The sequence below is a fragment of the Callorhinchus milii genome, unplaced genomic scaffold (genome assembly GCF_018977255.1).
Source record: "Callorhinchus milii isolate IMCB2004 unplaced genomic scaffold, IMCB_Cmil_1.0 Scaffold16, whole genome shotgun sequence".
NCBI lineage: Eukaryota > Metazoa > Chordata > Chondrichthyes > Chimaeriformes > Callorhinchidae > Callorhinchus > Callorhinchus milii.
Window position 1 is genome coordinate 14,339,092 of NW_024704757.1, and position 24,557 is coordinate 14,363,648.

Consider the following 24,557-nt stretch of genomic DNA (forward strand, 5'->3'; position numbering starts at 1 on the left):
ATCTCCATGTTGTTCTGATACTTTGCATTTAAGTTACAGACAAGTGACATCAGAAGGGTTCCAGTCCATAATGGCAATTTCGGGACAGACGCCAGGAAGTATTCCTTTATCCGGAGGGTAATTAATGACTGGAACCAGTTACCAGCAACAGTTGATTGAGGCCAGGACACTGGGACTCCCAACCAAACAGCTTTGAAGCAGTTAATAATAATATAATAATCCTGGCATCTGATATAGAGCCTTATCATGTCTTCGAGGCATCTCAAAGCGCTTCACAGAGTATACTATAAAGTGAATTGACTGTCTATTTTGTGGGAAAAACATACAGTTGGATGGGTTTTCTGGAAAAATGAGATCCAAAGGGGCTGAAAGGACATCTTCATCCGAATATCTCTTGTGACCTTGTCAAAGGGTTATAAGGTGTTAGGGCACCTGATCTGACCTGATTGTTTTGCGGGCGAAACAATCTGTGCATTTCGCCCACGAGAAACACAGTGAATCCGCTTTACAGTATATTCGGTGAAAGGCATTGAGACATTTCAATGACGTGATAAGGTACTATTGTGTGTACCTCGGGTCTGAAACTGATGAGAAGCTGGTGTGTATGGTGATGGTTGCGAGCAGGCACACACTGTCCTTTATGCACCATAAGTATAGCTGATAATGGGACAGGATGTCTCTTGATAGTTGGACTCGAAGAGATTTAAAGATTTCAGCTTTTACAGCATTAACCTGTATGTACCTACCGTCACTGTGAGAAAAATCTAAGGAATGATTTTTATGCTGTGTACAAAAGGTCATGCAGATATTACAGTGTACCGGCCTATCAACACAAACCTACATTTTTGGCCTCTCACGAGAGCCATTTAAGCTATGGGAAGACAAATATAACACTCAAACTGAAGGTGAGCTCTAAATAATTGCTAAATAAATGCCAATGATGAATTTCCGATAAAACCGGTCATTCACTTCATAGCTGTTCGTAGGATAGTGCTTTGCCTCAGTTGGCTGACGCATTCACCTACAAATACACAGTCACTACACTTTACTTAAAAACAGGGACTTTGAGGCGTTCGGACCTGATACGGGCTATATCAAATGCAAGAATTATTATTATTTTATGACTCTTCTAAACAGAAGGGCTTCCACACGTGGCAGGTTTAATGACAAAGATCCTTTGCTTTGCACTATCTATCCATGTTCTTGCACAAAGTCGATGTGGATTCCTCACAGTCATAAAACAAACAATATAACTGACGGTGGCAATCTAGCAACAAGGGCTCATGTAAAGCAAGCTACTTTATGAATCAGGCTATTGTACAGCATCTGATCAATATTAACAGACAATAGAATTAATAGCCCATCACCCTCTGCTGCCGCTATGGCAATGACGGCATCAACCCATTAGCCATTGTCCATTATTCTTGGTGGACGAATGACCAGGCCTGTCGTCTGTGTGCTGGAAGTTATCTGAGGAAGAAGGTATCTCCCTTGCTCGCTCGCTCACTCGCTCTTGCTATAGTGTCCAAGACGATTTTAAGGCTGAAGCAGTCATTTTCTTGAACTTCTATATAGCAAGAGCCTCCAATGGAGATATTCAAGGATTAGGGTTCATATTAACCTCTGGGAATGAAGACACTTTGAGACATCTCAACGACACGATAAGGCACAACATCAAATCTGGGGTCATATTAAACCATTGTTTCTTTGTTGTCAACGTATTTGGAATATTCTATCCAAGGTAGAAAGAGGTTGACTGATACTAAAAAAAACCAAGTGAAACGTTGCCTTTTTAACAGAGAGCAGTGGATATGGTGAGAGTGAGTTACACGGAACCTGTGAGCAGTTCAGACGGCAAACCCTGTAGCAACAAACCGTAAGAGGTTCACGGCAATTCATCTGTAACTTGAGGTTATGTTATAGGCTTATACTCACTGACAGATATCTTCCTTTGTTACTGACATCCATTAATTCTGTTTCTCAGTGTGCGTTCTGCCTCTCTTCTCCTTTTCTGCACCATAGCGGTGGTTGTCAGTGGGTCCCGTGTTCTTCATTCAAGTCACCGCGCACAAAAGGGGATTTAATGCCTTTGGATGTTGGCCGTGGAGTGTCTGGGTTGTGCGAAGCAGCAGAAAACCCTTCACAAATACACTGGCTATTCAATGAAGTGGAATGGATCACGTTTTGGAGACATTACTCCACGGCTCAAAGGAAAACATGCAAAAAGCCCCAGAGGAATTGGTTCCTTCCAAATCATAGAGAACAGGTGTCAAATGTATGGGGCTAAGTTTACAGCCCCCAGCCGGTGGGCTTCCTCATTCGTGCCTTCCCAATACCACTGTCAAACTTTCTCTGTGGCTTGGAAGTCGCAGTTGCTAGGTTCTCAGTGACCTCTTAAACCTCAGTAGCAATAACTAACAATATTGTCCCCAGCCCTCTAATGATGGCCTGTGCTTTTAACTTAACAGTATGTGTAAGATCGCCATTATAGTTCAGTGACTGATGCTCTGGAAAGCTATGGTCCCTCACCTCTGTCGTTCTAAATAGTGTTGACTCTTGTCAAATGGAAAACAATACTCGACCTGAATTACCACCAGCAGAACAACTTCTGCCACTGGCAACGAACCAGCTTTTTTACTGAAGTACCGGCAGTCGAATTCTGACTCAACAGGGAGCAGCACTAAAACAGTGTTGCTATCAATGGTTGCTAGAGAAATTAATTGGGTTTTTTTTTGAACGCTTGGAAGAGTTCAGTTGTTCTATCAGTTTCACCTGATGTCCTGGAGGAAGGCAGAGCCCTCTTTGAAGACAATTTTTTTTTTTTACAATTGAACAAAGACTCAAAAGTTTGTCTTTTCAAATCTTCTCTTTTCTCTCAAACCTTGCTCTGCGATTTAGTTTCGACGAAAGGTCATCCACCTGAAAAGTTAACTCATTTTCCTCTCTCTCCATGGATGCTGCCTGACCTGCTGCGTGTTCCCAGCGATGTCTGTTTTTATTTCAGATTTCCAGCATCTGCAGTATTTTGCCTTTTGCTCTTTGACTTAGTGTTGTGCCCCCACTTCTGCAGTGTTTAAAACCTCTTGTTCCTTTTGCTCTTTCCAAGTCCCCTGGTTCCTCTGAACCTTGACTGGCTCCTGAAGGATTTTCTTGTCCACTCCGCTGTTTGGGAGCTACCCTTTTGGTTCAGACTCTCTCAAAACTTGTCGGCATATATTCTGAATTCCCCACAATGTTTCCCTCTAACCCCAGTCATCCAACACTAACCTCCCGCCTGTTTATTTGCCTCAGTGTGGATAAACCCTGAACTTGTGTTCAAACTATTTGGTTGTTGGTCAAAGTTTTGATTGTCAGAAGGTTTCTCCAATTTTCAGGTCAAAATGCCTTTGGCACTTCCTGATTTTGTTGCTGATCTGGACAAATACTTCTTCGCATATGCAGGAGAGATGAAATTTCTCAACTAGATCTAGTTTAGATACGTAGCAGTGTGCCTGTTCCCCCCAAAACAACTAAATAGTGCATATTATTCAAGTCCCACGATGAATAGTGAACATTGCCCAATTCCGACTGATCTGCTTCACCACAGCTAAACTTGCACAATTTGTAGTGAAAGACGTTATCTAAGGTTGTTGGCATATGGTAACTAATATCACAAGGTGTGAGTGCCTCAGCATAAATTAAACTTATCTTAACTAAACTAATCTGAATATCCGAGTTATCAGTCGTTAAACAATCATTTCTCAGAATAAGTCCCTGATTGTTTAATTAGCTCTCACTTTTATCATTGCTGATGTACAATTTTTTTAATTTTTTTTAAGCTTTCTGCATTTTAAATTTTCCAATTAGATTTTTTTTAAAACGTTCTTTTGGTTCTCACTTTCATTTTCTTGCATTTTTTTAAAAAAAAAATATTGTACGCTTTCGGTTATTGTAATCTATCTTTTAATAAAAAAATACTTTGCACCCCAGAATGTCCTTTAAAGCCAGATTAACTCATTATATCAGTATTAAATGATTCACATACTTTTCACTGTTTTCTGATAACACTTTCTGCTCAGGTTACGCCTAAGGGTTTCCACAAGTAATCTTATCAGCAAGGTAACTGAATTAGGCAACGAGACCGAGTCAGCAACCCTTCATCCCTGTGACCTTTGCTGTATAATTGCTGCATTTATTTATTCGTTCAGTTTTCAAGGCTAAATGACAGTCTCCAACAGGATTCCAGTATACAGCAGAATTGTCCTTTGGGTAGCAGGCAGAGTGTTTTGCCAGCCTGCAATAATAATGGTCTTTGGCATCTCTTTTTACACTGTTAGTGGCAAGTGACCTACTTTAATATTGAAACTTCTTGTCCATTGTAGTTGAGCATTTTTACCCTGACCCTGAGGAATACTAATGGCGGGTAGTTGGTAAGCTTAGGTACTGAGTCTGACTTGGCTGAGCACGGCCGAGTCACGCTCTGAGTCGACGTGCCTTTTCCACAATAATAGTAATAATAATCCTTGGGTTTGATATAGCTCCTTACTACATCTCAAAAGCCCTTCATTGTTAAGTGGAGTGACTGTGTATTTTCCTGGGTGAAACACGGCAGCTGGTTTGCGCACAGCAATCAATGTCCCACAAACGACCGTAGAGTGAGTGACCGATTTTATTGAAGTCCAAGGCTAATCGGCCAATTTCCTTACAATTAATTTGATTAACTTACACAACGAAGGCTTTGTCAGCCAATACCAAACCAAGCCACAACAAAAAAAAGCAGATAGAGGCAAACACGGCCGGAGATGTTACCGGAGCATGAGCAATCTAATGATTGCTTTAGCTCAGACACTCGTTTTATTTCCGCAAATTGCAGTATCTAAATTCTTGCCGATAAAACAGCTTTTGCTGTGGTGCAAACTTAAAATTCATCACCAGCAGATATGGCAGAGAAATTGATTCAGTTGGTTCACAACAGACTACGAGAGATAATTCTTCCCTTAATCTACCTCCGTTCTCTTCTCCCTTACGACAACGGGAAGAAATCAGGCAATAAATCAGAATAAAAGAATCAAGTATTTTGTTTCAATCAGGTTCCGAGGGCATACATACACTTATTTTACAAGGAATGTGCATCATTTGCATTCGCTGTATATCCATGGATATCAAAATATACCCACAAAATATAGTCAATTCACTTAATAATACATTCTGTGAAGCGCTTTGAGACGTTTCGAAAATGAGATAAGGCGCTATATCAAATGCAAGGATTATTATTATTATTAGCCATGAATATTCTGAATATTTTTGCCTTGCGTGCCAAGCTGAAGCAATTTTATACAACCGGCACTGAAAGAAACTGAAAATCCACAAAACTGCTGTAATAACAGGATTTACCACCTTCTATTATGACACAGACCACCCTTTGCTTTTTAATATCCATTGCAAAGTGGATATTAAAAAGTTTATGCCCGAAGAATAAAGTCTCTCTGAGTTATGACGCATCACCTTAACATTTATTGCACTGGCAATATTTTAAAAAATTGCTTTAATGCCACTTGAAAATACGACTTTTCCGGTTTAAAAACAGCTAGCATCGATAAATCTCGCTTTTTCATTACTATTACGCATCATTTCTCGCTGAGGCGATATAGCTGGAAGAGCTTCATGTGGATCACGTTTCTTGTTCATCCGAGATGCAGTCGAGGTCGTGCGCAGGCAGTAACTTAAAATTCACGTAACCTCGAAGCTGATCCCTTTCGAGTTGACCTGCGGGAACCTTCATAAACAGGGGAGCAAAGCATTGGCCTGTTTCCTAAACGCAATCAAATTTGAACCAATTCCAAGTCGGAGATTAAAGCTGGTGTTCGGAAAATCGTAATATTGCAGCACAAGCAACATCAGAGATAAAGGTTGCTGAAAAGACCCCACTGTGTGGATGTTTAAGGCTGTTGTGATGATACAATTTGGCTTCAACCTCAAAGGTTTGCAAGATCCAATGACTTAAAAACCTAAGGCCCCCCCCCCCCACCATTGCGATTTGCATTCATTCCTCCCTCGGTAAAGTGATCCCAAAGTTAAGCGAGTTTAAACAGCCCTTTCGCTTAGGGTTAACCTGGCAATTTTGTTCGCTCTCGCCTGTAACTTCAGTCGCAGTTTGGAGGCTTGGGTTCAAAATCAGGATTCATTCCGAATCTATAAAAACGTCGATTTCGAAATAAGACACACACACACGAACAGAACAGCCAGACACAGACAGGCGAGAGAGTAGCCGGTGCCCACACACTGAAAGTATTAAGAGCTGTGAGACGCTACCCCTCGCCATATAAATACACGTTGTTGATTTGGTCACCCACAGAGGTTAGGAACTCAAGATAAGGTCAATGTGGATTTGCCTGAGCAGCTCCTTGCCAGCAGTGCAGGCAACGTCCATGTTAATTGTAAAAACAGAAGTGGCTGGGGACACTCAGCAGGTCAGGCAGCATCTACGGAGAGAGGAAAGTGAACAAACTTTGCAGGTCGCACAAGTTAGTTGGGCTGCTAAGTGTCACAAAGCGGTGAAGCACTCAAGTGGGTTGAGGTTACCCGGCAAGCCACAGCAAACAACAGCAGCAAAAATAAAAGCTTTTTTTTTTAGTAAGCAAGATGTACGGCAACAAATTGCATTGCTCGCTACGGATTGTATTTTGTGTCTGAAATTTATAGGCTGTGTAATCTGATAATGAATCGTGTTATTTTACCGGGACAAGAATCCTTAAAGAGCAGAGTAATGCATCGGAATAAATAGCTAGCGAGGTTAAAAATATAAGTGAGGAAGGTTATGATCGAGTAAATGTTGAGGGCTGTATGTGGCGAAGACTTTCAGACTGTAGTCCTGAGCTACTTTAGACTGGTTTACACGATGCGGCAGAGATAACTAGATATCCCTGCTCCTGGTGACTCAATGAGGATAGAACGTAAGAACGTAAGAAACGCTAGGCGAAAAAAGACCAAGGTCCATCTAACGGGATGTCGCTGGGAACACTCAGCAGGTCAAGCAACATCTTATGGAGAAAGGAAAGTGAGTTAACGTCCTTTACAACTTATATGTGGAGAAGAATGAGACGTGCGGGAGACTGTTGAAACAATTGGAGCGGGCTGACAGAATGTGGGATGAGAGGCTTCAAAAGTGATCAAGGCATTGGGTTTGGGAAACCAAATCAATTACGACGGCAGAGATTTCAATGGGGCCAAAAGGGAATTCTGCAAGAGGTTGCGTGAGAGAGGATGGACTCTGGTCAGAAAAGGAAATTCAGGATTGTTCGTATGTAAAGTAGAGCAGTTTCCTTTAGAGTAACTCTGACACTATCTTTTATATTTTATTGGGGTTGCAGCAGTAGTCCATGTTTCAGCAACGAGTGCAAGGGATCGAAACTTTGAGTGAAGTTGCAAGGGAAATACAGAAGCTTCAATTGCCGTGCACACATGGAAAGTTAGTCTGAGCTCCTTGTTAAAATATGCGAGCTGACAATGTTTTGCAGTCAGACTTGGGGAATTCCTTTACCAACTGTTGTACTAAGCAAAGTCCATTCACAGGTGTTCAACAGTCTACTGTAAGAAAAGTTTTTGTCAGCGCTGATAGCCCACTTGTTTCGTACTGCAAGAAAATCTCTGTCCTTGGCCATTTAATCAATCAATCAATCAATCAATCAATCAATCAATCAATCAATCAATCAATCAATCAAACGTAAAATACTGTAAATGCTGGAAATCTGAAACAAAAGCAGAAGTTGCTGGGAACACTCAGCAGGTCAGGCATCATCTAATGTCCTGGCGAAGGGTCGTAGACCCGAAACATTGACTCACTTTCATTTCGCAATAAATAAATCAACTGAAGTGTTCGAAATTCACAAGGGACACCCACTTGTCAAGATCTAGCGTCGGATAAAACCGAGGCTATCTACACATCGTCACCCCGGTTTAGACAAGTCATTGTGAGGCGTACTGTGTGCTGTAATCAAAGACAGGACCAACAAGAAGGTTACCCTCTTGTAACAGAGTTGAAGCTGTAACTTCCAACTAACACAAGGCGTCTATTACCTCTCGCGGACACTGAAAAAAGCCAATGGCGGAGAGATCCAGCATTGCTTCTTGGTACTTTTTTCATTGAGATACTCAAGTGAAGGGCCAGGTTCCATATACCTCTGGCGCACAACTGGCAAGATTGTTCCAAACGACAGATTTTGTTTTATTAAATTAACGTAAGAATTTGGCTCGTAGGTCTGCCTATACATCAATAAAGGTCGGCTTTATTCAATCCCACACGTCTCTTGCAGTTTGTTAAACAAAGCCATGAACCTACAAAGGAGAAAGCAGACACGTGTCAATAAAACTCATCCCATCCGTCTCATGAATCTCCATCTTGCAAAGATTTCTCTCTGTGTCCCGAGGAGCACATCGCGTCAATCTGTAGTCTTCTTCAGCCGTGTTTTTCCCGCACTGGGATCAGGTTCTGCCTCTGCCTCACCACCTGAGGTCGCTTGGCCTTGGCAAAAATCTGCCTTTAATTGCTCAACGCACTTGTTCTGCTTTTACTGGAGGCAGAGTTGCTAATGCGGCATAATTTGCTAATATGGCACCCCTAATTAAGCAACTCAGAAGATAATTGCGATACTCTGGGCTGGGGCCAGAGGTGGAAAATCAGACAAGGCAGATACATGCGACGCTAAAGAGTGCAAAATCACTTTGCACCTGTTCAAAAAGCATTGGCCCATCCGGTGCCAAAGGGAATCCTGAAGTCAAAGGGACAGCGAGTAAGGAGAATGGAGTCTGGCTCATGTCTTAACCCTAAACTAATCTCGATTTTGTATAAATCCAAGTTGTTGTTGTTGATTAAAAACTCACTAATACCCTTATACCCAATAATCCCCTAATACACACACACACACACAAACAAATCTCACCTGTATATCCAAAGCTCTGCGTTATTGAAGGCCAATGACCTTGTTATAAGCCTCTGAACATATTTCAGAATAATTATCAGATAAACTCGGTTGATTGGAATATGACCCCAAGTCTAATCTTTGCACACAGTCAATTCACAGCATAAAAGCGCATATTTCAGCGCTCGGGCTCAGTCGAGGGTGTCACAGCAGAGTTCAGGCATGAAGCTGTTAACTTCTCTTGTAGTGACTCTGCTTTTGGAGACTGCAGTGAACAGCCTCCCGGTCCTGCAGAACAGGAATGGGCAGACGTTTAAGAAGTTGCTGTTGATTTCGTTCGACGGCTTTCGCTGGGACTACGACCAAGACGTGGACACTCCTCACCTGGACAAGTTAATTACGAAGGGAGTGAAGGCTAAGTACATCAATCCTCCTTTTGTGACCATGACATCGCCTTCACATTTCACCATGATCACAGGTGAACCCTAATTGAAAATTTCAAGTACCCCACTCTCCCCCTTCCCTCCCACCTCTGTTGCCACCCACTTGCTCCCTCATGGGAAAAGTTTAAGGAGGAATATATTCTGTGAAGCGCTTTGAGACTTTTCGAAGACGTGATAAGGCGCTATATCAAATGCAAGGAATATTTATCATTATATCGTTTCAATCGCACTTAGTTTCGTTCACAATGTTTACAACGAATGTGTCTATGGTTGGTGAGCAAGCGTAAAGATTTTGTCAAAGTGGTAGAAGGTAATAAGGAGAACTGGTAAACCTATTAATGGTATGTGGCATAATTGTATGTATGGATCCATTCCTGTGGAGCAGGAATCTGTAAAAGTCTGCGAGAAAAATCAATGTAACCTTCACTTCATTAAGCCTCCAAGTTGCTGTATCATTTCTTCATCAATATATTCATATGGTTTCATTTGTATACATACGTATGAAATTACAAGTTGAAGGTTTATTCATAGTGGAGTCCTGTAGCTCAGTGGTTAGAGCACTTGCCTCTCAAGTGGGTTCAATTCCCGGCAGGGCGAAAAGTTGGGCAAGTTTCCTTACTCCGCACGCCTGATAATAATCCCTCAAGAAAAAAAACAATTGGTTGCTCAATCCACGACTGTTTGTGTGACGCTGCCGTGCGCAATTGGCTGCCAAAAAATATAGTCAATTCACTTTACAGTATATTCTGTGAAGCGCTTTGAGACATCTAGAAAATGTGAAAAGCGCTATATCAAATGCAAGGATTAATATTACCTGCCCGTACCCGCCGTCCCTCTGGCTCCCATCTGCTCCACATCCCCCGCCCCAACCGCCCTACTATCGGTGGCCTTCAGCCTCTCAGCCCCGAGGCTCTGGAACTCCATCCCCAGTGCCTTCGCCGCTTCCTCCCTTTCCTCCTTCAAGGCCGGTCTCAAGACCTTTCTCTTTGACCGTACCTTCAGCTCCCCTCTCGACTCTCTACCCCCTCCTCGCTCCCTCCCTTCCCTCCCCTCACCCTGACCATTTCCCCCCCAATGCCCGGGTCCTGACCCAACTGTCCAGCACCTTGGGACGTCCTCCCAACGTGAAAGGCGCTCTATAAATGAAATCTTGTTGTTGTTTTTGTAATATTATTATTTAAGATTTATTTCCGCTCTGCTAATGTTGTTCCAGTTATTAACAGGTGAAATTTGAAAGATATAATTTTGTGGTCAAAGCTCAATATTGTGAGAAACAAGGACGCATTTGCGTTCTTTCCAAGTTCACTAACGAGACACACAAGGACTTATACGTACGTCCAATCCTGTTGTGATCTGCAATGGTTGAGCTGCTTTTTCTGTGTTAAAAAAAAACTCTGTTGTGCTATTTATTCCAAGGCACGGTTGTTGGTGATGGAGGGCGAACAGTCTATCGAGGAACGATGTTCAAAACTGTTCATTAGCTTCATTCTTTCAAGCACCGCTTGAGTGCATGTAATTGGAGAGCCATTGCCTTCTACGTTCTCCAATGTTAGAAGTTGACTCACAGGAATAGATGGCTCGAGTCATGCAGCGAGACAAATAAAAAAAAGCACTTAGGGGAATTTCAGAACCACCAGAAAAATCTGCATAATTTTACCCTCCAAAAAGAACATTATGACGACAGCTGTTCGGATTTCCTTTGGTCAGCCGGGTGTCTGACACACGCGGACACCTGTCACCATGCTTAACAGTCGATCCCACCTATCTCCACGGAAATTCCAGAGATGTTTGTTGGAAAGGAATCCTTGCTCTCTGGAGGCACGCATCCTGCTTAACTAATTCCGGAGAGTATTAGGTTGGCAAGAGCCAAGGCTTGAGGACCCCAGTATATGCGCTGGGGTAACTGCTGGAGTCTAACCAGCTAAAACTGCATAGCTTGCTGCTCAGAGCACCGCCCATGTTTGATAAATCCATTTTTATTCGCGTTACCGAGTTAAATCTGTGGTTTTCCTTTTTGATAGGACGATGGATCGAGGAACATGGCGTGGTCCACAACATGCTTTACAACAGCAAAACTCTGATCAAACTTCCTCACAAAATCACGCTTCAAAAATCAGCATGGTGGGACAACGGAGTCCTCCCACTGTGGATCACTGCTCAGAACCAGGTGTGTACCAGGCATGGATTTCCAAGCCTCGATTTGCAGCGCAGTCGGTTTTTCTCTGTGAATTTCTAGCATTGAAATGTTGTTTCCGTTCCCAATGATCCCTATACCCACTTTACTCCAACAATGATCTTTACTGGTACAGGAGCTAAGCGCTCTGAGATGTCATCTGGCGTGCAGGGCGCTATATAAATACAAATTGTTGTTACTCGTGGTGCAGTAGAGAGCGATTGTGTGCCTAATTTGACCAATTCCGTCACATCTCTTTGCCGCTCTGCACACAGGATTTTGCTTCCCCCTCTCGTATCTCTGCACATCCATCCCCACATTTGAGCTCAATGCGGATGGACAGATATACTGTACTTCTGTTTTTTTGTTTCGGTTGAAATTGCTTTAAAAATATCTTCTAACGACCTGACACTTCGAATGGCTTTGAAACATTTTGTTGTTTCTACCTGTGTGACATGTTGTGAAGTCGAGTCGTTCAGGCATGTTGGAAACACCCAGGAATGTTTGTCGCACAACTGTGTTCAAATGTTCAGAAGGCGCTCACCTACAAAATACACGGTCACTACACTTTACAGTAAATCCTGTCAAGCGCTTTGTGATGATGTCTCAAAGTGAAAGGCCCTATATTATGATGTTAGTGAGAAAATGACAACATTTAAGATACTCAAAACTCAACGCAGACAGAGGATCAAAGCTAGAACTTTTCTGATCTCTGGGACGCTACCCTGGTGAGGGGGGCTATATAAATCCAAGTTGTTGTTGTTGATCTGCCCATGTCTCAGCGCTCTGTGTCTTGACCGATGAACCTCTAGGAGGACCCGAGTGTTGCGATCTTCTTAGTTTCTTAGCATCTTATTCTGGTGAGCTCCAAAAAAAAATCGTAATAAAGAACGGATCTTGTGAACTTTTCCCACAGGGAAAAAAAGTTGCATCATTTCATTATCCTGGAGGAAACGTGACCTACAATGGACAGACAGTGTACAGATCATTGGGAGAATCCCTAACTCATCCAGACGCCAATGAGACGGAATGGAGATTGAACATAGACATCGTCCTGGACTGGTTTGAGAAGGAAGACTTTGATTTTGTAACTCTTTACTACGGGGAACCTGATGGGGTTGGACATCAAGTGGGACCAGAGACGGAGGAGAGGCGTGCTATAGTTCGGCAGATCGACAGAACCATCGGTTACTTGGTGGAAAGTATTGAGAGACACCACCTGACGGATAGCCTAAATGTGATACTGACTTCTGATCATGGCATGACCACGATAAAGAAAGCTCCCGATTACGAAGAGATCAAATTGTCAAATTTTCTCAACTTTACAAATATCAAATTGGAGATATTGGACTACGGAGGGTTCGGAATAATTTTCCCACGTGAAGGGAAGGAAGAAGAGATCTACCAATCCCTGAAGGGCGCACATCCTCATCTGAAAGTGTACAAAAAGGCAGAATTACCCGAGAGGTTTCACTATAGTAAAAACGAGCGGATTATGCCCATCCTGGTTTATGGAGACCTTGGCTACAACATAAATGGGGTGAGTGACAAGTCGACTTCTCTCTCTTCTGAAGTTATACCATTGAAAACAAAAATCCGGTAATCCGAAAACACAGTAGGTTTCGCACACAAGACACAAGAGTCAAATCACTTTCCAGTTATATTCCGTGGGAAAGTCTCGAAGACGTGATCGGGCGCTGTATCAAAAACGCAAGGATTATTATGACCAGTTTGTGCCCATTTCAAATTCTGGCGATTTCAAATCGTTCTTTCTTCTTCCAAAGCAATCTATCGCAGGTGGCATTTCCAAGCAACCCAGGCTGACAAATGACTGGCTATAATAATAATTTATATAATTATTACAATCCAATAATTTTCCTTTGACAACTTTGCTTAAATTATATCGCAGCAATCTGTTTCGCAAGTCCCATTTCTGCTGATTAATCTGAGGAACAGCGCCGTGAACGGTTGGTTTCTGGAGAGAAGACACAGTATCAAGCGATCTGCCACTGAACTGTCTGAATAATGTGACACGAGATGAAACGTGCGTCAAGTGGCTTATTTGTCATTGCAGAGAATCATACTTTACGTCAATAAGGGAGATCATGGATTTGACAACGAAGAAATGGATATGAAGATGTTTTTTCGAGCCTTTGGTCCAGATTTTAAGAGCAATTATCTGTCAGAGCCCTTTGACAGCATTAACATATATCCTCTGATGTGCAAGTTATTAGGAGTCAGGCCAGAACCTAACAATGGTTCATTGCCCATCACAGAAGATATGTTGGTGAATTCAAGTAAGCCACATACTTAACTCTTGTTTATGTAGCAGAATTATACTCAGAGAGAGTTTCATGAAGCAGAACTTTAATTGTACCAACACATATGTAAAGTACTCTTTCAGAAACAGCAAGTTATATTTAATATAAGTGACCCCTTTTTTTAAAAAAACAGATAAAAAAGTTTCCACAAGGTCAACCAGATACTCTGCAACTACTGGACTAAGTGCTGTCACTACCCTTCTGTTCCTGACATTCATTGTGTACGTCTCGCACACTCTTATTCAACGAGGCAAACGGTAAGAAACATTTGATTCTTTTAACTGAATGTGGTTTTCGCCTTTGACAAAAATACTGCATTGTACTAAATGCATTGGACAAGCTGTAAACATAGATTAAGCATGCTTTATATGATGAAACCTACAGTATGGATGGCTGGTGACTGAAGAACAGACATCTAGAGATGCAAAGTGATTTGCAGGCTCAGAAACACTAAGGGACCATAACAGATAACATTTTGATCAGAGATAGTGAGGAGAGATGCAAAGCTACTTGCCCTGTGGCTACATAAGATCTGTTGTACCGAGCGAGAGGAAATAAATCCACTGGGGAAAAAGAGATCATCATTCCGATACAGTGCAACACGTGTAACTTGGGGATTGTAGGGGTTATGGGAACACAGCCCTTGCTTTCAGCCCAGCGAGCGTGTGCACTGAACAAAGGTAGGATACCGTGTACAAATCAAAATATTTTCTTTTGACGCACAACTCGAAAATCCAACGCCATCGATAACAAGTTCTGCTGTTGACACAGCGTTTTAACTGCATTTTGCTTCTCCAGGTCCAAAAGAGCAAACCCTCACACAGACATGGATGAAAAAGTTATTTCACAAACAGAGTTTTGAGACAAAGTTGGAAGGAGTTTCGCAAACAACTCGATCTGGTTTGTGAACTACCCCCGAAAAATCCTTTTTGGGTAATGAAATCCCATCCCAGCAGTGTATTCAAATGAATTTGAATATCTTGTTTTGAATGACTTTGATGCGTACATTCAATCTTGAAAAGCCAAATTGTTCGTTGGGAGAATTTATTTTCCTTGGGGCAATGTGGGCTGGAAGCGCTCAGATGAACATTTTCCTCCTTTTATACTGCTGTTTTCTGTACGATTACATATATTTGTTTAGTCATAAAGGCTGTGTTGATGGTCGCTGAGTGCTGGAACGTACCGCCAATAATTGATTGGGATGCAGCTCTTAGAATATCTGAGACCTGCATCTTGCACCCGGAAGCAGATCGGAACTAGTCGGGGGTAACCAAACAATTTTAGCGCTTTAGAGATAACCAGGCCGAGAGAAGGAATCAAAGAAACATATTTGCCTAAAAAAAAAATCCCCGAATCATTTGCTTCAGATGCCTCAAATGATGGTTGACACAAGGAGTTTGGAAGAATTAATCCAACCAGATTTTTGGTTGCAATGCCTTATTTTTCTATGGTAGTAATAATAATAAATATGATACATACTATTTCCAGACTATTTATCGACTATTTACTGCCAAAATATGGCAATATGTTAATAAATAATAGTGCTTGCATAATAAACCAAACGGGAGATTCAATAATTCACTGGCTGAAGATTCATATAAAAACATAAATGTATAACAGTCTGATCCTAAAGCTCAGACGTACAATGTGTATTTGACTTCTTCTCAGTGGTGATTCAGAGAAACTATTCACCCCAGACTTCATTTGACTTCAATTAATATCTCCTGGGAGTTTTATTTTTTTCCCCAATGTTGACAACCTGCCTGTAACTCCTTGTGACGAGTCCGAAATAGAACGTTTGATGAAATGAAAACGACTGGACTGCCTCGAACTATTGTGGGATTTGTTTTTGACCCCATTTGTTTCGGAAAGTAATGCAATAAAGAAATGGTCAGGAAAATGTCACGTATGCCTTGACGTAACCTGCGTGCGCTGTTTGCTGAGAGTGAAATATTCATTAGACGTTCCCCGTCCGTGTCAGTATGATGTGGGCTGTCGCGTTCCGCCCACAAAATATAGTCACTCCGCTTCACGTCCATATTTTCCGAAGCGCTTTGAGACGTCTCAACGACGCGATAAGGCGCTATATCAAATACAAGGATTGTTATTATAACTATTATTGTGTTGTATGTAAGCACATCACAGCTCAAAAAAAGGCTAACTTTTTCCAGTAAAATGATTCACTCTCTCGCAGCAGGATATTGAATTGCGTACATCAACGTGAAATCGAGGTGAAAAGGAGAAGTCAGAGCTCCAAAGACTCGCACGAAAAAGTGTGCCCCAAAACCAAGTCGGATTCCCTTTTTTCACGACCGGAGACTGTTGAGGCAACTCTTTCCGATCATTAAAATGTGACTTGCGATTTAGCAGACTGTCAGTTTGGGGCTAAATTGAAACTCTTGGGGTGTTTTTGGCAGTGCGTTACGTTGCTTTTTAACCCAAGGCCATTGTGCCAACAGTTCCTCCCACCACCCAGTGCACGAATGGTATTTTGTCCATTTCCTTGCTTTTTTTTCAAAAGAAAATACGAGCAGAAATATTCTGCCTCCGTTTCAGATGGGAAGAGAAAAAAATAATCCAATTGCAAACTCGTACACTCCAGTCCCCAGTTCTCGAGGCCACCACAACGGCAACTTGCTATGTAAAATAAACCTTTTACATAGCACCCTTGAAAGTCACCGATAACTGCTCTGATAATAACACAGTTAAGCAGATGAACTGCTCGGGCGAAACAGGGTCAACGAAAGCTGTGAAAGGTCGGAGGCTCGAGCCCCGGCATGAGGTGGTAAAATGGGTCCAATTGACCTTGCATTGCTAGTTAGGGGTTGGAGAAGGATTAGAGAAAAGATAAAACGTGGGTTCTCTTCCCTACTCTGCTATCGAGTGGCCTCTGCCGTAGAATGCACCGGCGAGGTAACGTCAGGCTTAGCCGTGATGCCTTTGCCGGTCGAATACTCTGCCCACACTGACCGTTACAGACTCGCGCGAGAAGAATGGCTCATTGGGGGGCGAAGTAATGAGAGCCGCTCCGTGTTTGTTGACGACCGTACCCCCCGGGACAGTCGGCACCTTCGGGTCGGGAAGCCGACAAAACGCAGTCACGGTCACGACGCTCTGCGGAAAGTCCGGCGCGCAGCGGTTTTCGGACGCTTCCCCCCTTTCGGGGAAACGCGCAGTGCAACGCGTGAGGACCATAGCTATGACCGACGTAAAAACCGGAGGGATTCACAGTGCCGGAGGGTCACAAAGCGGTCACGAGAGTCAGATTCGCAAATCAGTCGATCGGTCAACAGATTCGGAATCAATCGATCGGTCAACAGATTCGGATCCACAATCGGTCAGTGATTCACATGTCAAGAGATTCACAATCAATCAATCAATCAATCAATCAATCAATCAATGAATCACTCACTCAATCAATCAATCAATGAATCACTCAATCAATCAATCACTCAATCAATGACTCAATCCCTCAATCAATTAATCAATCCATAGTCAATCAGATTGACTGACATTGAACCAATCAGATTATCAATCCATCAATCAATAATCCACAATCAATAACCCATAATCAATCAGTCAGGTCAGTGAGTGTGAGCAGTGCTGTGAGTGAGTGTGTGTGTGTGTGTGTGTGGCGCCCCCTGTGGGGAGGGGAGGAGTTGCCGGTGTGGGAGCTGCCGCTCGGAGCTGCTGTTGGCGCGGGATGAGCGGGGCCTGGGGGGCCGCGGGGCCCGGGGCTCGGGCCGGGGGGGCCGCGGGGGGGGGCTCGGGGGGGGCGGGGGCTCGGGCCGGGGGGGCCGCGGGGGCTCGGGCCCGGGGGGCCGTCACGGAGCAGCAGCAGCGGCAGCGCCAGGGCCTCCCGGGCTCCTTCCATCGCTGCTTCTCCGCCATGTGCCGTCTGGAGATGTTCCCGATGGCGGTGAGTGAGTGAGTGAGTGAGTGAGTGGCTCCGGTGCCACATCCAAACCGCCCCGCGCGGGGCCCGCGATCCCCGGCCTTTGGTTCCGAGCCTGAACTGTGCCCCCACTTCACCTCCTCCCCCCACACCCCCACACACCCCCACACACTCCCCCCACACCCACACACTCCCCCCACACACACACCCCAACACCCCCCCCACACACACCCACACACTCCCCCCACACACACCCCACACTCCCCCCACGCACCCACAACTCACCCCCCCACACCCCCCCCACACATCCACACACCCCCCCCCACGCACAACAACCCCCCACACACCCCCCACACACCCCCCAACACCCCCCCACACACAACACCCCCCCACACACAACACCCCCCACACACAACACCCCCCACACACCCCCCCCACACACACCCAACACCCCAACAGCCCCCCACCCACATACACACACCTCCCCACACACACCCCAACACCCCCACACCCCCACAACACACTCACCCAAAGGCAGTGACCCACAGCTGTTGTCCATTGTCAGGAGAAGAGCTCTTTGACATTTCCTTTCATTGCCCACAAAACATTACAGTCGGCTTCACTTTACGGTGCGTCCCTCCCGCGGAGCGGCTTCGAGACGTCCCGAAGACGAGATGAGGCGCCGTATCCAAGGAGAGGATTTATTCTCCGCGACGACGACGACGATTAATCGTTCTCTCTCGAAAGTCGCATCGCAGTGTTGCTCCTCCGTTAGGCGTTCATCGGGGAAAAAAATAATCCCTACACCGCAAGTTCTCCATCCGCTTCACCGGATCGTTACTGTAAAGCGCAGTAAAGTGACTGTGCATTTGTTGTCGTCGTTCTTTGTAAGCGACTGTTTATCGAGCTCCACTCTGTATTAAGAGTTTACTTGTTTGTTTTCACCCCCCACCGCACCCCCACTTCCCCGCTCTCCAGGAACTTCAAGAATGGTTGCAGAACAACGGCGATTCCACGCTATTACAGGAGATTTTGCAGCAGGTACAAACCTACGCGCGTACAAATCAACACAACGCAGACACGTAGCACGTACGCACGGCGAGCCCGCAGACTGGCCGGACAGGGTCGAGCCTCCATCCCGACAACGTCCGTCCAGGCTCTGCGTTTATCAGCGATGGTGGAAATTCCACCGTGAATTGCCGGTCTTTCCGGTGCAATGTCAGATTTTAAATCGTTGACTGGAGACATTTACTTTTGAAACGTTACATAAATAATAATAACTATTAAATGATAATAATAAGAATAATAATCCTTGCATTTGATGCAGCGCCTTTCATGTCAGGAGAACATATCGAAGCACTTTGTTGAATACTGTATAATGTAAATAAAGGCGAGAGACCCGACGGCTTTGCAGCCGATGTTACAGAATAAGGCGTCGGTGATGCCATCCGGTAAGAAACGCAACGTGGAAAGCGTGACTTAAAACGTTACTTCAACCGATTTCTACGTACTAACCTGCCCGTGTGTCCTCTGTTTATTTTGTTAGACCGTGCTTCACCCGCTTTGTAATAAATATCCTCCTTCAGTGAAGTACAGAAGACGATTTCTCTCCGAGCTGATTAAGAAGGTACTTCTGCTTCCACCAACCCCCAACCCCCAACCCCGCTTTGGTCCTGATTGTTTGATTGCATCTTTTAGTGATTCTATTCGCGTGACGAAATAATAACAATCCTTGTATCCGATATAGCGCCTTTCACATTGGGAGGACGTCCCCAAATGATTCACAGGAATATACACTGTGCACTGTCCCGCTGCCCACTGAGACAGGCTGACGACTGGTAATGTTTACACCTGATGTTACAAAGCGGCAACCACAACAACAAAAATATGCCTCCCTGTTCCGAGTCTTAAACACACAAATACGTTCCGGCCAAGGATAACGCAGTAAATATCTTGTTTTGCGGGGTGACTGAGAATCACTTTGCAACTGAAGACACTGATATGTTAACCATCACACTTCAACAACAACAACTTGCACGTATATAGCGCCTCTCACTCAGGGAAGCGTCCCAGACAGTGGCACACACGATTCCGAGCCGGAGGGAGTGGGGCAGGTGATTGTAGGCACAGTCGAAAAGGAAGGTCTTCAGGCGCGACCCGAAGATGGGGAAGGAGGGGGCAAGGCGGAGAGATAGAGGGAGAGTGTTCCAGAGATTCGGGTTGTTGACTTCATCACGTCAAGTATTCCACATCTGCAACATTTACCCACTTTTTCCTGAGGTATGTAAATGAACCCATTCAAAATGTTTTTTTCCCTCCCCCTCCCCCCCGCCCCCACCGCAGCACGAACTCACAAGCAGCGAGCCCCTGGATCAGCTTTATGATGCACTGGGCGAAGTTTTAAATGCTGAAGAGTCCGAGACCTGTCATAAAAATTACCTTTTGGTACGTGCACAATTCACCGGCGGATTTGTGTACAGATGGAAATCGTTTTGTTTTTAAAAAAAAAACATATTAAAAATTCACGGCAGGTGTCGAAAAGTGACAGTAAAATCTCAGATATATAAACAACCCCCCAGTTAAGGGGTAAAAGGTGGAGTTGACCATAGACACAGATGAAAATGTAAGATTATTAGCTGGGACATAAAGACAGGTCGAATCAGAGGGGTAGAGTGGGAATACTGTAACTTGTTCATTAATTCAGTTGTTTAATTAAGCCACTGTATACTATATGTGTAATATGTCTTCCCATAGTAGATGATACCCATTTTACGTAATATAATAATAATCCTTGCATTTGATATGGCACCTTATCACGTCTTCGAGACGTCTCAAAGCGCTTCGCAGAATATACTGTAAAGTGTAGTGACTGTGTGCTTTGTGGGCGAAACGCGGCAGCCAATTGCGCCCAGCGGCGTCCCTACAAACAGTGGTGAATTGAAGTGACCAAATGAAGGGATTATTACCCCCAGAAAGAGAATCCGCCAATCGACAAGCGAGTTCCTCACTGCTAGGTAAACAGAGGCGAATAAGGAAACTTGACTAAGATTGGAACCCGAGTCCTCTCACTTGCGAGACGAGCGCATTGAACGACGGAGTTATAGGTGAAAAATTATTCTGTACGTCTGACTTTTGCTTTAAAATCATTCAGCCGTCGAAGGAGTACGTTACACTCACAGAAAACGTGGCGATCATCTCAGGGGGAACAACCGGTCTCGTCACCTGGGAAGCTGCTCTGTACTTTGCCGAATGGGCGATGGAAAACCCTGAGGTTTTTCACGGCAGGTCAGCATTTACAAGCCCTAAAAAAAATATCCTCGGAAAAACACGCATTTGACATACGGCGCCCGAATCGCGTCGGTGAATCCCGCGCAGCGCTTTGAGGCGTCCTCCCGACGCGAATAGGGCGCTGCCTCAAACGCAGAGACGGTTATTATTCACGCTTCGCGAACGATGCCGGTTTTGAAACGAGTCCCATTTTAAGGCTTTGGCTTCCGCAGGACTGTCTTGGAGCTGGGCAGTGGGATCGGCTTCACCGGCATTACAATTTGCAAGACCTGCAGCCCCAAGAGGTACATGTTCAGCGACTGCCACCCTGGCGTGCTTCAGCAGCTCAGGAAGAACATCCTCAGCAACGGCCTGCTCCTGGATTCCTGCGCGTGGAGCCTGCTGGGTCCTGAAGCAGACGTCGAGGGCAGCGTCGAACCCGCAGGGGGACGGACGCTAAACGTAGCTGCTCTCGGGCTGGACTGGGAAGAAGTTAGTCGAGAGCAAATCGCGCAGCTTCAGGCGGATGTCATCGTTGCAACAGGTATCAATCAGAACGTTCTTCAAAGGGGAGGTCAGCACTCTCATGCCCGGTCGTGCATAGAGGGCACCTGCTTTACTTGCTTGTCTGTGCTTTGGCCGTGTGTACCTAATTCCCTGCACCCTCCCCCCCCCGCCTCCTGATCCCAACCACCAGCTCGGGTGCAGACCCCAACCCGTCCAGGGCCTTGGGTCATCCTCCTGACGCGAAAGGCGTGCGTACAAATGTAATGCGTCGTCGTCGTTCTTGTTGTCGTGTACACGTGCAATTTGTGGGCAGCCTTCAGGCCAGCAAACATGACTGAAGTTCCCAGAGTATGGAAAGGGACGCATTTCGCGTTCAGCGTCGCAAATGCACGGAAGTTATTGCCGCACCACACCACAGGGATGCCGGGATGGACGTGCGTTGAGGTCTCTGGCCCCCTTCGTGTTGAAAGGGCCACCAAGGCGAGCAAAGGGGGAAAGCGTTTCCTCGCGAAGAGAGAAGGGCGGGGGAAATATAAATTGGAAAGCCAGGTCGGACGTGTTGTCTAACCCGTTCGTTCGGAATTGTACGTGTCATCCTGTCAACTCCGCAGCGGAGAAGGTACAACGCATACAGAAGTCTAATTATTGGCAAAGAATCATTCAACTTGCTCACTGCAACCGCTCTATGCTTTCCCTAGTTTACGTTCTGAAAGATTTACGAGATTGTCAACAAACTGTAAGCACCAGTACGGTGACTACTATATCTGCTCAGTAACCACTTTCCTTTCCCCCTCACCCCCACACATCACATACACTGTAGTTATTCTTGATAATAGAATTCCCTCAGCATTTTAAATCCTAGTAATCATCACCACAAGGCAGACATCTGCAATGTGTTTGGATGTGTAATTTTGCATTTACCAAACAGTGCGCATGAGTTGACTGCCGTAATAGAGTGCTGTACCACATATTTCAGGGCAAACTCACGGCTCTGAAATCTATTATGATCGAGCAGCAAACAAGCTGTTCTTCTGTGTCATCTGTATTTCTAAATGAGAACGCCAGCTAATCTAAAAATTCATACAAACCGATGTCTCTCCAATTTTAAGAGGAGGGAAACAAATTGCTGCGGTGATAATGAGATGTAATCTGTTTGCAGTCTCTGCACTTTCTTTGAATACATCATCAGAATTTAATTCTCCAGAGTTGTCAGAGGAGGGAATTGACTGAATTCTAGGTAGCCGGTGGCATAAGTAGATTAAATATAATGGAACCAGAAAAACACAAATAACAGTCTTCTGAATAAGGTTCAGACCTTTATGACTGAACGCTTGTTACCATAAACTAAGGTATTAAAACTCCACAACGAGATACAACAACAACCTCTTGCATTTGTATAGCGCCCTTCAAGCAGCATGGAGTCCCGGAGATGATTATCTCAGAAATACTCATTAGATGATGAACTGCTGAAAAACAATTGCTCACACTGATCAGGTTTGTTCTGCAGATATGAGATTTTATAATCTTTCCGCTGAAGTCTCTTCAGTCGACTCAAACCCACGTATCAAACCCACGCATCATTGACCTTTTATTCGCCCGGTCAGTAACAGAGGCAAAATCATCCATTTATTATTTTAAATGACGGATGTTAAAACAAGTTCATTGAATCTCTGCCCCTCTTGTTTCCCCCCCACCCTCAAATAATACTGTATTTATATCCACAATAAATAATGCAACCGGGTACAGGAATGAGTTCATTGCACAGAGGAAGCCAGCAGTGATGAACAATGTGCTTGTAACCAATCCAATACAAAACAATAGATGAGAAGGTGCAGAACATAGAAACAGGAGGAGGCCATTCAGCCCCTCGAGCCTGTTCCACCATTCCATAAGATTGTGGCTGATCTGTACCTCAAGGCCCGTATCCTGAGCTAACAAATATCTATTTGTTTTGTAATCCATACTTTTTGTAAATATCTAGATGGTGTATGAAAGAAAATATAGCAATGATGGATAAATACCTGAATATAACTCCATTCCTTTTCTTCCTCTTGAAACAGATATAGTTTACGATCCTGAAGTGGTCTTTTGTCTGATTTCTGTACTGGAGAAGCTTCTGATTCACGCGTCGGAAGGAACTGGGAGACATCCAGTCATGTATGTGGCATCAACCATACGTAATCCAGAAACGTATCACCTCTTCAAGACAGAGCTTGGTAAGTCAGTGTCTCTCAACCTTTAGGAGGTATCATGTGAGCTTTGCACTGGAACAGGGAAGCACAGGTGTACAGAGGGAATTACAGGTAGGCGTGCCCTTAATTACATAAACAATGAAAAGAAGCACAGCTAACGATATCGTTCTCATCAGTGGTTAATTGCATGTTTAAGGACATCAGTACCACATAAATTTTGCACATATGCACTGCGAAAGTTCATTGACGCATTAATTTTTACTTATTTATCCACGATAAGCAAACAGCCCATGTATAAATAACCAACATTCCTCATCAAGATATTCACGATCGCAAAGGAGGAAGATTTGGTTTTTAGGAATTAATATGCATTGCTGCAAGGTGGATGTGTTTTGGTGATAAAATACACAAATAAATACTGTATTTTCAAATGTTTTTTTTAAAAACAGATAAGGTTGCAATCAAACACCAGGTGATCAAAAGCCCCACCACAAAGGTGTTTCCATACAACAGATCCACAAAAATAGAGCTGCTCAGATTACATCATGAAAAGTAATTGTCAAGTTTCTGTAAACTTTTTAAAAAAACAAATAAAGCTGAAAATTAAATGGGTAATCAGTGTATTCTTGACTTTCCTATTCAGTTAGGATATTTTCTCCTCTTACACACCATTTATTTACCAACACGCACAGGTTATCCTTCTTAAGCCTGTGATGATGCCGCGGCTTTTTTCAGAGCGATTAAAAAGAGATGCATCGCTAAAGTGATTTTTTTCTTTCGGTTTCTGAGGAAGAGCCAAGCCAACCTGACGCTTGGGACCATTGCAGGTGTGAAAACCACTCATTACATAGTGACATTGACA

General features: G+C 44.1%; 2 protein-coding genes across 2 annotated transcripts; both read left to right on the forward strand.

The window, feature by feature from the left end:
* The first annotated feature begins 9,083 nt into the window (after positions 1 to 9,083).
* On the forward strand, positions 9,084 to 15,315 carry zgc:153896 (alkaline phosphatase family protein). The gene is made up of 6 exons (XM_007893794.2): positions 9,084 to 9,375; positions 11,362 to 11,507; positions 12,430 to 13,053; positions 13,588 to 13,810; positions 13,968 to 14,091; positions 14,633 to 15,315. Exons 1-6 carry the CDS (start codon positions 9,120 to 9,122, stop codon positions 14,694 to 14,696), a joined length of 1,437 nt encoding a protein of 478 aa, XP_007891985.2. The 5' UTR covers positions 9,084 to 9,119; the 3' UTR covers positions 14,697 to 15,315.
* Positions 15,316 to 17,537: 2,222 nt separating this feature from the next.
* On the forward strand, positions 17,538 to 24,310 carry eef2kmt (eukaryotic elongation factor 2 lysine methyltransferase). The gene is made up of 8 exons (XM_042341177.1): positions 17,538 to 17,753; positions 18,708 to 18,770; positions 19,276 to 19,356; positions 20,073 to 20,174; positions 20,881 to 21,014; positions 21,230 to 21,540; positions 23,564 to 23,719; positions 24,145 to 24,310. Exons 1-8 carry the CDS (start codon positions 17,538 to 17,540, stop codon positions 24,249 to 24,251), a joined length of 1,170 nt encoding a protein of 389 aa, XP_042197111.1. The 3' UTR covers positions 24,252 to 24,310.
* Positions 24,311 to 24,557: the final 247 nt, after the last annotated feature.

What these genes read in the sequence shown, in the direction of transcription:
- eef2kmt (XM_042341177.1), top strand. Translation starts at nt 17,538, where the DNA reads ATGAGCGGGGCCTGGGGGGCCGCGGGGCCCGGGGCTCGGGCCGGGGGG. An exon ending in GTCATAAAAATTACCTTTTG is followed by an intron (nt 20,175 to 20,880) that starts GTACGTGCACAA and finishes AAAATCATTCAG; the next exon opens with CCGTCGAAGGAGTACGTTAC. An exon ending in CCTGAGGTTTTTCACGGCAG is followed by an intron (nt 21,015 to 21,229) that starts GTCAGCATTTAC and finishes TGGCTTCCGCAG; the next exon opens with GACTGTCTTGGAGCTGGGCA.
- zgc:153896 (XM_007893794.2), top strand. Translation starts at nt 9,120, where the DNA reads ATGAAGCTGTTAACTTCTCTTGTAGTGACTCTGCTTTTGGAGACTGCA. An exon ending in AGATATGTTGGTGAATTCAA is followed by an intron (nt 13,811 to 13,967) that starts GTAAGCCACATA and finishes TTAAAAAAACAG; the next exon opens with ATAAAAAAGTTTCCACAAGG. An exon ending in CTTATTCAACGAGGCAAACG is followed by an intron (nt 14,092 to 14,632) that starts GTAAGAAACATT and finishes TTGCTTCTCCAG; the next exon opens with GTCCAAAAGAGCAAACCCTC.